This window comes from Choristoneura fumiferana, chromosome 27 (genome assembly GCF_025370935.1).
Source record: "Choristoneura fumiferana chromosome 27, NRCan_CFum_1, whole genome shotgun sequence".
Taxonomy (NCBI): domain Eukaryota; kingdom Metazoa; phylum Arthropoda; class Insecta; order Lepidoptera; family Tortricidae; genus Choristoneura; species Choristoneura fumiferana.
This window is the reverse complement of record NC_133498.1, coordinates 8,150,192-8,165,943: the sequence shown is the minus strand read 5'-3', so window position 1 is coordinate 8,165,943 and position 15,752 is coordinate 8,150,192. Positions and strand designations below refer to the sequence as shown.

The following is a 15,752-nucleotide window of genomic DNA, read 5'->3' as shown; positions in this document are numbered from 1 at the left end:
TCAATAACAATAAGTACAATATTTGTTCTGTTAAGACAAGCTGACAAGTTTTCTGTGATGCACAAATCATTTGCATGGAAATTTATGTTAATAGTTTTTAGTTTAAAGTGATTAAGAAATATTGTCAAGCTACCGAGGTTAAATTTCAGCACCAAATAAAACAATTTAAAAGTGATTCATTCAACACTAAAAATTTGCTCAAACCCTATGAACCCACTATCAACAGTAAATTAATAAAAAAAAGGAAACTACAGTTCACATAACATTATTTTTAAGATAGCTATAATTAACAGAGAGCAAAATGTCTAATTTATATGCATTCGTACTGCTCTACTTAATTTGGCTTTTTATCAAATCTTAAGCCCATTCTGACTCACAATGGATATGAAGAAAAACAAGAACAGTTACTTCTTTATTACTTTTTTTTAATAACAAAGGTCGATTTGTAAACAGCCAAACGTAAAATACGACGTTAACAAAGACTTACTTGATTAGTTAACAATATCACCACGAACTAACTTAAATTACTATAAACTAGGTATATAATGCATAACTAGCGGTGGTACGATCTACAGTTATGTTATTGAATCGTAGCTTTTATCAGGAAATCATGTTGTATTGTTGTTTCAATTAAATTTGTTATCAAAATTAGATATAACTTGCGAACTGATTGACGTTTATTAGTAACACTTAATAGTCTGTGACACTGACTGACTGACTGATGTTCCATTCCATTACACGTGGCGACGAACGTTGATAAAATGAACGTTACTGCGTAGGAAACATTTTGCATGTGATTTTAAAGTAATAAATTTGCATCAAAATAAATTGTAAAAGGTATTCAAATCCTGGAATAATTCATGCACTATCGAAGTTTTAAAATATTTTCCTGGAAAATACGACGATAATTTTTTTGAGTTCCGTTCTACGTAACATACTAAAGTGTATTGTAAAGAAAGTGTATTGGACAATACAAATTCTGTGACATTTTCCTTTCTTTTGTTCAGTCAGGTTCAGCAGGGCTACTACGAAACTCGAAACTCGAAGTTCGTGTCGTGCGGTCCCTCTCGCTCTCGTATTAAATAGTATAAGTGTCAGAGGGACCGCACGACACGAACTTCGAGTTTCGTAGTAGCCCTGCAGGATAAATTCCACGGGTAAATCCCAACCATCAATTTCCTGATCTAAAGGATAATTTTATTTATAGGATGTTGCAATGTTTGTTATTAAAATTGTGAAATGACTAACCGAGAGCAGTCATTCCACAAAATCGTTAAGCATCTGTTATTTGTTAATCGGTAGCTAACTAAACTTATATTCATTGCAGGTTTTGTGAAACGAAAAAGAGACTTTGGGACTAATAAGTATTATTACACGTTCATTTTATATAAATATTTATTTTATAATTTAACAATTTCATAAGTACAAATAAACATAGAGCGAAAAAGCTTTGGCTAAAAAATACAGGAAAATTTTCATTAATAAAAGTAGGTACATAATTAATAACAAATTTTGAGTACTATTTTTTGATTTCATAGGTCAACAGACAACAGAAGAAGCAGATCTACCTCTTAAAAAGTAACTGCTCCAAAGTAATTCCTTTATCCAGTGGCTTAGCGGGGTAACAGCCACCCGGGGCGGAAGAAAATTTTGCTGCCCTCTAGTTTAAGGTTTTAAAAACCATAGTAAGACGTCAATACGTTATTGTACCATTCAATTATAGAAAGGGGATTCCCCGATTTCATAGTTGGGCCCCGTGGTCCAGTTGGAAGGGATGCTGGTTTGAGAAACTTTTTCTTTATAAAAGAGGTCCATTTAGCATTAAAATTTTGCTTTAGAGTGCTTTAGATTTACATAATTAGTTCTAAACCAATACCAAACGTGACACAAAATTAAATATGTAACGGACCCCAAGACGAATGGGCGTTTTAAAAAAAAAAGTGTACCTTTTTTTAATTTTGGAAAAATATATGGCTTTTCCTACTCAAGAATCAAGAGTACAATCGATTTCGATAGTTTAAAAAATGTTTCCAAAAAAAAGTCAGTTTTGCGACGTTTTTTTCATACACTCAGATAGGCGTGACAAAACTGACTTTTAAACGATTAGAATCGATTGTGTTCTTGATTCTAAGTAGGTAAATCATATTATATCCAAAATTTCAAAAAAATAAAGGTTAAGTACGCTTTTTTGAAAACGCCCTAATGCCATCTATCGGTTCACCTCTCAGAAGACCTTCATTGCTTGCTCGATCATACTTTAGGGCCCGGGCCCACTTAGCGTCTTTCGAGCGTCGTCGTCTGTCTAGTAAACGCCCGCGCAGCGTCGACGTAACGTTACGTTCACGCTGCGGTGCTACGACGCCAGTGGCGTCTTTCGGGCGCCCGCGCAGCGTCGACGCGGTGTCAATGAGGGCTATCGCAAATGAATTCGCCGCTAGAGGCGCTAGTGTAGCGTGAGGTCTCCGAAATGTCAAATCTCATAGTTTTTGGGTGAGCTACGCGGGTTTATTTATAATTAGAATTATTTTGTGAATATTTTGCAATATCTGAAATTAATTATGTCAAATATGCGTTCCGGGGCAATGAATGTCTGTGTTTTGAGACAGTTTTGTCTTTCGGAAACCTTTGTCCTCCCTTTTTCCGAACAAAACGGGGACTTTGCAACACTGTGGCATGCTCGATATTTTTATGGTACGGTTTTAAGGTGTATTAAATATGATTTTAATCTAAACTTTGTTTTCACGCCCGTAATAACAGACTTTGAAAGCCATACTTAAAAACCTCACGCAACAGTGCGCCATCTAGTGAGACAAAAAACGATAGCCCTCATAGCGTTTGTCGAACGTCAGCGTCTTCTCACCGCTCGCATAGCCAATCGCAAACAAGAACTGTCCAACGGACCTCTCGACTGTCGATACTAACGCCATCTAGCGATATTTCGCCGGTCAAGAAACCCTTATTGATTTATAAACCCTTATTGTTCTGTGAATTCATTAGTCATTAGCATTACGCCTGCAATACGGGGGGCTACTACGAAAATCGAAGTTTTTGTCGTATCTTCCGTCCCTCTCACACTTAATAAATAGTACGAGTAGTATAGCGTCAGCGCAACGGCAAGATATGAAGTTCGAATTTTGCACTTTACAAAGCCTGTTTCAATTATAATAATAAGTTACACATTCGCGGGAAAAAACGTCAAGTATTGGCGTGATTACTAACTTCAGTTACCGCCTAACCGAAGTTCGGTTATACTCAAAACGTGACGTAATTTCAGCAAATGTTGGTAGTAATTAAAGCAGCATTGCAGGCGTAATTACGCCAAATTGACTCGCGTAATCTTAGCAAAGTGTGTTCGTCCGTAATTTCGGTAAAGTGTGGTTACCCCCTAATAGTTAAAATGAAGTTCGCGACATACCATCCCTCTTATTCTCCTAATAAAATTTAAAAAAATCCGCACAGCGTTTTCGCTCTTCCTTCATCAACCGCACAGTAAAGGAGTGGAATGAGGGCTATCGTTTTTTGTCTCACTAGATGGCGCAATGTTGCGTGAGGTTTTTCAGTATGGCTTTCAAAGTCTGTTATTACGGGCGTGAAAACAAAGTTTAGATTAAAATCATATTTAATACACCTTAAAACTGTACCATAAAAATATCGAGCATGCCACAGTGTTGCATAGTCCCCGTTTTGTTCGGAAAAAAGCGAAGACAAAGGTTTCCGAAAGATAAAACTGTCTTAAAACACAGACATTCATTGCCCCGGAACGCATATTTGCCATAATTAATTTCAGATATTGCAAAATATTCACAAAATTATTCTAATTATAAATAAACTCGCGTAGCTCACCCAAAAACTATGAGATTTAACAATTCGGAGACCTCACGCTACACTAGCGCCTCTAGTGGCGAATTCATACGCGATAGCCCTCATTCCCCGCCTGCGACTGTGTTTCCTGAACACTACAATTTGGCCGCTTTCACGTCTAGGGTGAATGAGCATTTACTAGGCAAGCGTGCTCCATCGTAGGCCTCATCCTCGCTTTCCATCAGGCCTGATTGTGGCCAAACGCAAGCTTATATTGTATAAAAAAAAAAATTAGCGTGAAAGGAATGCCTCGATGCAAACTTCAGACTTCGTAGTAAATGGCGATTAGATTATACATTTTCAAGTGACACGGGCAAAAAGTATAGAATCTCTACAATTTCAAAGATAACATTATGTATGGGAGTACTTTATTGTAAGGAGTAACCGAATACTTTTATAACCGCACCGAATTGTGTTAGCTCACTTATTTTCAATCATGACATGACAGAGAAAATAGTGTTGGTAATTCCCGTAAACTCAGGTTTCTATAGTCCCAGCGTTCATCAATTAGTCCAAACGGATTTTTAACATTTCGAACAATAACGGAACTGCTAACGTCATCTTGGAGGTTCATGGCAGCCTAATCCAATAGACTTTTTGGACTAATTGATGAACGCTTGGGACTATAGAAACCTGAGTTTACAGTACCGTAATACAGAAAGAGATAGCACTACTTTCTGAGTAGCGTCTAATCTACTACACATTTTCGCTGCAAAGGCTAAATATTTGTTAAGAACATTGATAGCGTTTCTTAATCAGTACCACCTAGCAGTCCCAACCCTGTTGTCAGGCGGGTCCCTAGCACAGCAGTACGATGCTAGGACGCCTAGCGACGCCACAAACAGCGATAAAGCGCTGACAGCGCAGACAGCGCCGGAGGTTATGTCGCTCAGCGCCGTGCCGGGCTGCGGTTGCATGGACAGGAGTAAGAGGAGCCCAAACGCGCTGAGGAGCGAGAAGGAAGATAGCACGATGTACCCTGGAAAGACAGTGAATGAGACTTTATTAATCCTAGTAATATTATGAATGCGAAAGTTTGTGTGTATTCTGTTCACGCTAAAACGGCTGGACGGATTTGAATGAAATTTGGTAAGCAGATAGCTGGACCTCTGGAATAAAGCTTAGGCAATAAATTATTAAGAAAATATTAAGAAAATACAAAATATCCATAGGACTAAAACTACTATTAAATTAAAATAACTAAAACTAAAACTAATTAAAAAAGAGAGGCGGGCCTCTTGGCAACTTATTCTAGATATTCCTGCGGAATAGGTATGGATAAAATCTTGAAATAACAACCCCAGGGTATGAAGTCACGAAATTTGGCACTGGTTGTTTATAATATAATGCAACGTCAATAAAAACAACGATGTAGAAAATCCCGGAATTTCAATTCTAACTGTTGTTCTTATCTAATGAGTTACGTTGGTATGCGAAGCCACGGGTAAACACCAGTGCTAAACAAACGTAAGTGTAATCATAGTAAATAGTTCGTAATTTCAAACTAATTACCTATGAAAATGATAAAGACGTAATGAGGGCTATCGCGTATGAATTCACCGCTAGAGGCGCTAGTGTAGCGTGAGGTCTCCGACATGTCAAATCTCATAGTTTTTGGTGAGCTACGCGGTTATTTATAATTAGAATAATTTTGTGAATATTTTGCAATATCTGAAATTAATTATGGCAAATATGCGTTCCGGGGCAATGAATGTCTGTGTTTTGAGACAGTTATGTCTTTCGGAAACCTTTGTCCTCCCTTTTTTCCGAACAAACGGGGACTATGGAACACTGTGGCATGCTCGATATGGTACGGTTTTAAGGTGTATTGAATATGATTTAATCTAAACTTTGCTTTCACGCCCGTAATAACAGACTTTGAAAGCCACACTTAAAAACCTCACGCAACAGTGCGCCATCTAGTGAAAAAAACGATAGCCCTCATTTCGCTGTCACTATTGTAATTTTGGTGGCGACTTTTTTTTCAATATCGCATAGCTACTTAGTTATTGAATATAACTAGGTGCCTCTTGTATCATTGAAATCCTAATCCGAAGCTGTATCTCAACAAGTGATTATATTCAACAAAAGTAAAAAAAAAATTGCCCACCGCAATTATGTAAGTAAAAAAAATATTTAAAAAAATTCACCATTTAATCTTGAACGCTGCACTTACCAGAGATGTAATTCCGGTTAGGAAGCAACTGTTGCCTGCGCGAGCGCAGCCCAAGCAGCCCTAGCAGAAAGCACGTGAAGCCCGCCAGCACTCCGAAGTCAAGGTAGTAGCGACGCCCCACCTGAACAGATCGCTCTAATTAAAAACACAATAATAACTTAAACAAAAGTCCTAAATATTTCATTATTAATGCAAGCTCTTAATACAAACTGGAAGACATCCCTTTTATGGGATAAGTTCGCCTTTGTACGCTCTTTGTCTTGTTAACTATTATTTTCACAATACTTACTAAGTACTTTCGTAATGGCTACGGAGCCCTATTTTGGGCGTGTCCGACACGCTCTTGGTAGGTTTTGTTTATTAGCTCCCGTCTACTTGATGACTTCCATCCGGTAAAAATATTACATGTATACAAGGATATCCATTTATAGACGGCCCGTTGTCCGGTAAAAGCAGCGGACGTCTACAAGCAGCCTTAAATGCGGCCTCGGATATAATTTATTATGTAGGGAGACCCTAACTGCTTTTACCGTATGGTTACCTAATGATTCGCCGACAATTTTTACGCAGATTATTGATTGGCAGACCAAGTTTCGCCGAGTAACGGTACGCCGATGAATTTGTACGCAGATGTATTGTTTCGCAGACTAACGTTTCGTAACTCAACCTTTAGTAGGCAGTTGGCTTCTGAGTCAGTAAGCCGAACAACAATTAACAGAAATTCGTTTAGCCGATTAATCACTACAAATATTCAACGTTTGCTCGAACAACTTTTCGCTTTCGAATTTGGGTTTATTTTATATTGAAGTCAAAACAAACTAAATAATTCGCGACGCCAGCAGTTCGGTTCTGGCATTGTTGGTCACAATTCTACCTAACACTCTTCGCTGACGCTCGTCATCGCACCTAACCACACATTTTGATGTCATGCGATAACTCTGCTTATCGTGTTTCGGCGAACAGTTGCTCGATCAACTGAAACAATTACGAAACAAACAATCGACTAAAAGTAAATCTGCATATCGCTATTCTTCCTACCGACTACTCGGCGAAACAAATAATAGGCGTAACGAAATTATACCAAACGTTGCTCGGCCAAAAGAAAAATCTGTCAATAGTTGTCTGCGAAACGAAAATCTGCCTAATTAAACTCGGCAAAACGACAGGTCACCCCTAACTGTTTTTACCGTATACATCATGTAGAAACTGAGTCCAGTGGTGAGCCCGCCGCACAGGGTCAGCATCAGCGCTGCGATGGTGAGCGAGGCGGCCGCAGCGCTGACGGTCTTCACGCTCGTAAAGGACTTGTAGGTTTCGTCGGAGTATACTGACGGAGGAGCTGCCACCCTGGAAAAGCCAGTATTGTTTTTGGTATTTTTCAGGGTACTGTGCCTTAGTTGGTAAAAACGGAACCCTAGGATCACTTTGTTGTCCGGCCCTGCTGTCATGACAAAACTGTATCTAAAAAATACTTTTGAGAAATCGCATAAAACTTTATAGCCGTAATGATCCACAGAACCGTGAATGCATGCAATTATAATAAAACTAGCTTTTGCCCGCGGCTTCGCTCGTGTGGAATTCGGTTATCGCGCGCTGTTCCCTCGGGAACTGTGCATTTTTCGTCATAAAAAGTAGCCTATGTCACTGCACTGTCCGGCCCACAAACTATCTCTATGCCAAAAGTCACGTCGATCCTTCGTTTCGTTTCGACAACCATACAAACACACAGACTTTCGCATTTATAATATTAGTATGGATGGATTTGGACACACTACGGATAACATGCTGCTTATTGTAACATCAGATTTGTACTTTTTTCATGCATTTTGAAGCAAAAACACGTTAACTTGAAGAATTTTCGACTTAGGTATAACAATTAAACAAGGACCTTCAAATAAAAAAAATCTTTTTCATGGGATAGCAAACCTAAGTATTCGTTATTAATTTCAGTTTGATACTGTTACGCCTTTCTGTGAAAATGGATCTTGACAGATGGACGAAACTCTAATCATATAACTATAGAACCTCGTCACAATATTTCACGACAAATATGATCTGTAGAGTGTAGGTAGCAATGAGTCATGATCCAGAGTGGAACTTTACAAAAGTATGAGATGTCAACATGGCATTAGTAGCACAAAGGTTCCACCCTGGGTCATGATTGGGTCATTTTGCCTAAAACCTATCACTTACCTAGGAATAATAATAGCAGTACTCTTCTTATCCTTCTTAGGACTTCTCCTATCATACTCCCTCCTGCTCTCTCGACTCGCTTCCCTCCGATCCAGATCAAAACTTCTCTCTCTACTCTTCTCTCTGAAACTGGTTACAAACACGTCAGGCCTTTCGAATTCACCAGGTGTCCCATAGTTCAGCTTCTGCTGTGCTTTCGGTGAAATTGGGGACGCAGGGTTTCTTGAGGACGTTAAATTCGCACACGATTTTGACGGAGTAACTCCTCGAGTTGGAGTACTTGATACTATCCTTTGAGGAGTCTCTGTAAATCTAATAGGGCTTATGGTCTTGTTCGGAGTTATCCTCACAGAAGGCTGGCTAGCATAACTCTTCAATTTCCTAGGAGTCGACAAAAGCTCGTGCAATTTCTGTGTAGCTATCAAATTCTTCTTATTCATAACAGGACTTGTAATAGCAACGTGTTTTCTAACCGGTTCATCATCATCAGAGGGAACTATAGCGTATCTGTGTAGTTTACCATTAACAGTTTTCACTATTTCCGTCGGTATTTCTTTCATTTCATTCTCGTCGGGCGCATCGACGTTATATTCATCTATTTCATTGGCATCTGCTTCTATTATCCTCTTTTTGGTTGGAGAATAGTCTACTAAATCGTCAAAGTCTCTTATGACTTCATATCTATGTTTCTGCCTGCTGTCTTCCAGTCCATCGTCGCTCTCAGCGTTTCTGTCATACTTTGTTTTCTCCAGTTTGAATTGTGCCATTTCTAGATCCTCACTTCTTGATCGGCACCTCACAGCTGTTCTGGTAGGCTTACATATTAAAGAGGACTGTCTTTGGAAATGCCTTTGAAACTTTGGAGGTTTAGGTGGCAATTCTGGTGGCTCATCTCTGTTTCTTAAAGCCCCAGCTGGAGACATTCTTAACGGATTGTCAGATATATCTGTTCTGACAATGCGGTTACCATAATCGTATTTCCTCGGAGAATTGCCACCTAGAGGCGACATTCTTCTATCCGGAGTCCTGGCGTATTTACTGTAGCCCTCGCTTTGGCCGCAAAAGGCTGGATTAGAGTAATATTTATAAACTATTTTGGGCGATTCCATGTTTTAAGCGTAGAGTTTCCCCGGGTGTTTAGAGCGTGCTTCCGTTGGATTCTTCAGAAAGGGGTGTGCTGTAAAGCATGACCGTTGTGCTTTTATGGTTTTCTTTAAGTTGCGAGACGGTGTTGCAAAGCTTCGGTCGGTTAAGTTTTATAAAAGCTTAGTTCACTTTAATTAAATTGTTCTTTGTATCGTGGTTAAGAGCTTTTATAGTTTTTTAATTATATTGAGCAGTAATTGTATTACGAGTATTATCAAAAATTTATTTGTTGTTCTGAAGTGAGATGTCTTTAAGTTGACAGCAATCCAGTATCACGTATTTTTTAAATCACACAAACACTTTTCTCTTCTTATTCTAACACTGTCACTAACTTATGTTACGATTCCTTAATTTAATAACTCACTTATTATTATTCCTTAATTATTATTATCATACACGTCTACATCGTTCAACGGTAAACCGTCAACTGCCATTCCTTCCAATTTCAAAAAAACTTGGGGTCGATGCGTACGCGCACCCTTGTGGCACGCGCTGTTCGTTCCGAATTCAAATAAAACTATAGCAGTGCCATTTTCAAACTTAAACTTAACCGTTAAAGCTGTTTATCGATGGAACGAATATTTTATTTTTCTTAAATGAGTCAATTTGAAAACGACCTAAGTTTGATTTTAAATAGTGACACTTTAGAATGAACTTCTTTGAGTTAAGGTGGATTTTTAAGGGTTTTAAAATGTTTATAATATTAATGTGTACCTATATGTGTGTACATCTATACTTTGTGCAATTATTGAATGACGGTGAGCGGAAGGCCTTTGAGGGTGACATTTTATCATTTTAGGGTACCCTATGTAATAATAAGAGGTTCTGCTATCGGTAACGGAATTTTGGGATCATTTTATATTAAGTGTTGTCCACAATCAACTTTGTGCAATACTTGTAAATTGATGTAAAAGTTTTCGCATTGGAAATCGCGTTCATTCTAAAACTAGCGACAAACATTTAATTCGTCAATTATATAAGTAAGAGGTTTGGATACTAAACTTAGTTTACTTAGGTATCATCAGCCAAATGGGTCAATCAACTTTTTACCGACATTAATCTGTCCGCAACATTTTTCAAACAATTGCAGATTTTTGTAAGTAACATTTTTTTCTGTAATTTAATAGATGGTATACATGAATATATGCCATCCTTCGTAAGTTCAACCTATTAACCGTGAAATATCTTGTTGAAAGTACGATTTTTTGGTAACGCCAGAGACAATTTTGGAAACGCAGGAGACGCCCAAAGTGTCGGTAAAATAGTTGATTGACCCAAATAAGTGGTCTATCAATTTTTAAACAATTTCGTATCAAATGAATATGTTGTTAAAGTCGAACTTTCAATTTGACAGACTAGTCTATTTAGCATTTATTGTTTTGTGACATGCAAACGATTATCAACTTTAGGGTGGTAGACCACATATTTGGCTGATGGTACCATGAGTTTTATATAAGGTTTATTCACACTTTATCGAAGTTACGTAACTGAATTTTTGCGTAGTTACGCCTGAAATACTTTTTTTAATTATTATCAACACGTTTGCCGCAATTGCGTCATGTTTTGTTTTGGCGTTTTAACTTCGGTCAGACGTTAACCGAAGTGCTGCGGCTAATCACGCTAGAACTAGAAGTGACGTAATTTCGACAAATATGTTTATGGGAATTTTATAATTTCAGGCGTAATTACGCCAAATTTCTGTAAAAATATAAATTTCCTAACATAATAGTTGAATGCATCAGAATCCTTACTATATAAATGTGAAAATAATCAAATCGCTTAAAGCGCTGAACCGATTTTTTAAATGAAATTTGGTATGAAGATAGCTTGAGACTCTGGGAAGGACATAGGATAGTTTTTATCCCGGAACTATATTGTATTGCTGTTGATGCCGCAATTAAAATAAAATAAAAGGTTATTACGTGGGTCCCGGAGTCCCGCGGGATACTTAGCGATACCTAATATTTTGCAGATGGAGTTTCAAAACCTATAAATGTATAAAAAGTATAAAATGAGCCGCGTACCTTAACGTCTTCGGCATACTCTGCTGAACGCATACCAAGGTGGAACCTTTTCATAATCAATTTCACTTTAAACGTCTTTCGGATAGGACAGAGAACCGTGGAGCTGGCAGCTTCCTCGCACAACACAGCGAGGAAATGCTGCCAACATCTTTGGGTTCATGCCGCGGGGGATACTTTTTTAATTTTCTTATAGTTATAGTTTAGTTATTAGTTTGTTTTACTTTTATTAATATTTTTAAATGAGTCCAATTTTTATTTATTATTGTGTTCCATTCTTTCTAAATTGACATCGTACTTTATACTACCTATTCGATGTTATTTTTATATTCTTTCCATCTAATGTACTTTTATGTGTATCGAATATGTGTAAATAAAAGTCTTACCTTTGTTTTTTGGCAGATGTCTTTGTTTTAGGTGGTTGTATGAAATATCAACATGACATTAGAAGCACAAAGATTACACCCTGTACGCGATACAGTTTCTTCGACTGTACTTACGTCGCTAAGTGTGCCCGATTTGCAAATTTAAAAGATAACTTACACACCTAAATATTATATAGATACTTAAGTACTACATATGAATATTGCATTTAAATAAAAGCTCGCAGAAATACGCTTAATTATAAACTGCAAGATGAAAACAATGCAGTCCTGTCGGTGCACTCGAGCGCACGCACCTGCCGGCAGATGTTGTTGCTCTCTCTGTCGTTTGTATGTCTCTCTCTAGCGAGGGACAAAGGTCACAGTACGATTATACCTATTTTGGTTGAGATCTCTTCTTACTAATATACTCAGCGGCAAAAAATTTGGCCCACCCTTCATACAAAATTGCCGATTTTGCATACATTTGATGGGCAAATTTTTTGCCGTTCAGTATATTATAAACGCGAAAGTTTGTATGGATGGATGTTTGTTACTATTTCACGAAAAAACTACTGAAAGGATTATTTATTCGACTGGATGGCAAACGAGCATGTGGGTCTCCTGACGGTAAGAGATCACCACCGCCCATAGACACCTGCAACACCAGGGGGTTTTTTAATCATTTTATTTCTCATAGGTATTACATACACTTATTTACTGTACAATATCCACTCGCCAAACTGATATTACAGTTTGTTGGTGAGAACGCGCTCGTTACAATTTAATTATACATATATATATGTAACTACCTATTTGTTTGTTTGTTTGTTATTGCAGATGCGTTGCCAGCCTAGAGGCCTAAGATGGGATACCTCAAGTGCCAGTAATTTCACCGGCTGTCTTACTCTCCACGCCGAAACACAACAGTGCAAGCACTGCTGCTTCACGGCAGGATTAGCGAGCAAGATGGTGGTAGCAATCCGGGCGGACCTTACACAAGGTCCTACTACCTACAAAAATTTGCATGAAATTTGGCATACAGGTAATATATACCCTGGATTAACATATAGGCTACTTTTAATCCCGAAATAATGTATGGTTCCTGTGGGATCAAAAAAAGGTTTAAGCTATATACCAATTCTGCGCGAGCGAAGCCGCGCGCAAAAGCTAGTAAAGTAAGCAGTCGAACAAACTGATTCATGTATGTTCAAGGATCAAGGATCATGAGCCACCATGGAACCTTTTCAGAGGAAAAAGTCATTACGATTTTCCTTATGCGATGGCACTATGTCGTTTACTTTGAAACGGTTCCGTGGTGGGTCAGGGATTAAAGTCCTTGTCCGTACCAAGGTGGAACATTAATTTTTAATAATCAATTTTTAGTAAGCCGTGGTGGCCTAGTGGTTTGACCTGTCGCCTCTCAAACAGAGGGTCGTGGGTTCAAACCCCGGCTCGCACCTCTGAGTTTTTCGAAATTCATGTGCGGAATTACATTTGTAATTTACCACGAGCTTTGCGGTGAAGGAAAACATCGTGAGGAAACCTGCACAAACCTGCGAAGCAATTCAATGGTGCGTGTGAAGTTCCCAATCCGCACTGGGCCCGCGTGGGAACTACGGCCCAAGCCCTCTTGTTCTGAGAGGAGGCCTGTGCCCAGCAGTGGGACGTATATAGGCTGGGATGATGATGATGATGAATCAATTTCACTATGATTGCTTTGACAAAAGTATGGAATATCATTATCAACATGACATTAGTTGCACAAGGTTCCACTCTGGTATCTACATGATTCAATTTGTTGGACTGCCCCTAGTCTTAGCGGTAAACATTTTGGCATTTCATTCCGAAAACAAAACCCGTTAAGTTTATGAGATTTTATCCCCATCCCGTGGGAATATCAGGATAAAAAGTAGGTAGCTTATTTGTTATTCCAGATGTCCAGATCTACGAGTACATACCAAGTTTCATCCCAATTCGAGCCGTTTTAACGAAACATATACACATATACTAGGTTAGCTGGAAGAGATCCCTTTTTAGGGATAAGCTCGCCTTTGTTCTACTCTCTGTGTATTTGTATTTTAATTTTTATGTGCAATATAGAGTTTACATACCTACATACATATACTTACCGACTTTCGCATGCCACTTAATATGACAAATGGCATACCTACTTGCAGATAGTTTAAGTCCCGAAGACAGACAATAGTTTTTGACCCGCGAAAATTGTTCCAGCGGGAAAGCAATAAGCGAATTCTGCGCGGACCGAGTCGCGGGAAACAGCTAGTTTATCATATAGTAGAATGAGTTGTATGAGTGTGAATGGGGACCGGCGCGTGCGGCGTAACGGTCGCGCACAGCTGCGGGACAGCTGCCGGCAGGGGCCCGACGACGTAGGTTCACATTTTAAGGATTTATAAAGGGACTAATAACCGTACGAGAATACAGATGAAGTCTTTGAGTATTTAGCTAGATAAATACTCAAAGGATGAAGTGAATAAAGTTTAGCCATCGTATTTTGTCGGAAAAAGCGTGTTTATCTTGCTTTCACAACGGCTTACTGAATTTACTTATTGGTAGTGCCACGAAAGTTGAAGTGAATTATTCCATGGAATTATTTATTACATATCTTCTTCTTCTTCTCTTTTAAAATATGGCTTTTCTGTCCTAATAAATAGGACAATTTCGCCAGTGTCAAGTTAAACTCTCTTTGAGAGGCACGTTGTACAGTGATTGTAGTTTTTGCAACTTGATAGTAAAATTCCAGAAACCACGTGTAGACCACTTGCGCATTAAAAAATGTTAGACACTAAAAAAATGTTAGACACGAGAGCAATATAGGATTTTGGGATCACTGATCACTGTTAAGGTTAATCGTCGCATAAAACACTATCAAAATTATACTTCAACTAGCCAAAGAAACAGAAATAGCAAAATTAGATATTGTCTACATCCGCCATCTTCGAATGCTACAAATCGAATGCCTATTACATATCTACAAAAAGATATTACAAAAGGAGAATTCAATGAATGAGTAAATGTCAAAATCCTGCTGTCAATACAATACAATACAATACAAAGACTCTTTATTGTACACCAGACATAGTAAGCGGTACAGAAAACAAATTATTAAAATTACAAGGTGAGCAATAGGCCTTATCGCTTAAGAGCGATCTCTTCCAGGCAACCTTTTTTACAGAAAGAAGGAAGGACTAGTCATCACACGTAACGACATGTTCTTGTGTGCGTGACTTGAACTCTGGTGGCACAACCTGTACCGAACTTATCAGACATAATACGATGAAATGACATATATTTGATGTTATTTTCATGTGTGTTATGTACAATAAAGAGTTTTACAATACAATACAATACAATACAATATTTGTACTCGTACTACTATAATAGTCAAAAGAAAGCAAGGGCCCTCGAGTTTCATCGGTATCGTAAAATTAACGAACGAAATAAGTATGCAATTTCCGGGATAAAAACTGTCCTATGTCCTTCCCGGGGACATAAACTATCTGTTTACCGAATTCCATCTACATCGGTTCAGCGGTTTAGACGTGATAAAATACAAACAAACAGACTTACAAACTTTTACAAATTTATAATGTTAGTGGGATTAACTAAAAATGTTGTCGCTCCCTGCCCCGCATGCGCCGGCGCAGAGGGTCCTTTCGATGTTGTTTTTGTGTAAAAATCGATAACTGCGACCTTGTCTCTTGGTTCATGACATAATCGCTATTGTTTGGATCGGTGTATTCCTTTTCCTACACCATACTCGTCAAAAGATGAGTTGGCTTTATGAATTGTACCTACGTTTGTATATGTCGGCGGCCGATCGTAAAATCCGCCAGATCACGAGAAGTTGCCCAGTGCCCGTAGTGTAAGTTTTCGGTTACAAAATGTCTCCATCGCGTTCGCGATAAATCTCAATTTGAATGCAAACACGAACAGCGCCTCTAGCGGAACGTTTGCGATGTTCGTCTT

General features: G+C 38.4%; 2 protein-coding genes across 2 annotated transcripts in view; both read right to left on the bottom strand.

Moving 5' to 3' along the window:
• The window catches only part of Start1 (Steroidogenic acute regulatory protein-like), a 37,541-nt gene extending 36,846 nt beyond the window's left edge, over positions 1-695 (bottom strand). The window contains exon 1 of the mRNA XM_074108499.1: positions 488-695. The gene's annotated coding sequence lies outside the window, so the exon portion shown is untranslated. The remainder of the gene's footprint in view (positions 1-487) is intronic.
• An 811-nt stretch (positions 696-1,506) lies between these two features.
• On the bottom strand, positions 1,507-9,785 carry spdo (sanpodo). The gene is made up of 4 exons (XM_074108498.1): positions 8,231-9,785; positions 7,225-7,384; positions 6,038-6,158; positions 1,507-4,840 (listed from the first exon to the last, which is right to left on the bottom strand). Exons 1-4 carry the CDS (start codon positions 9,337-9,339, stop codon positions 4,617-4,619), a joined length of 1,614 nt encoding a protein of 537 aa, XP_073964599.1. The 5' UTR covers positions 9,340-9,785; the 3' UTR covers positions 1,507-4,616.
• Between the last annotated feature and the right edge of the window lie 5,967 nt (positions 9,786-15,752).

Excerpts from the sequence above, each read along its gene's own strand:
- spdo (XM_074108498.1), bottom strand. The coding sequence starts at position 9,339 with ATGGAATCGCCCAAAATAGTTTATAAATATTACTCTAATCCAGCCTTT. Across the intron at positions 7,385-8,230 it reads ACTGCTATTATTATTCCTAG|GGTGGCAGCTCCTCCGTCAG; the intron begins GTAAGTGATAGG and ends TGGCTTTTCCAG. Across the intron at positions 6,159-7,224 it reads GTTTCTACATGATGTATACG|GTGGGGCGTCGCTACTACCT; the intron begins GTAAAAACAGTT and ends CGATCTGTTCAG.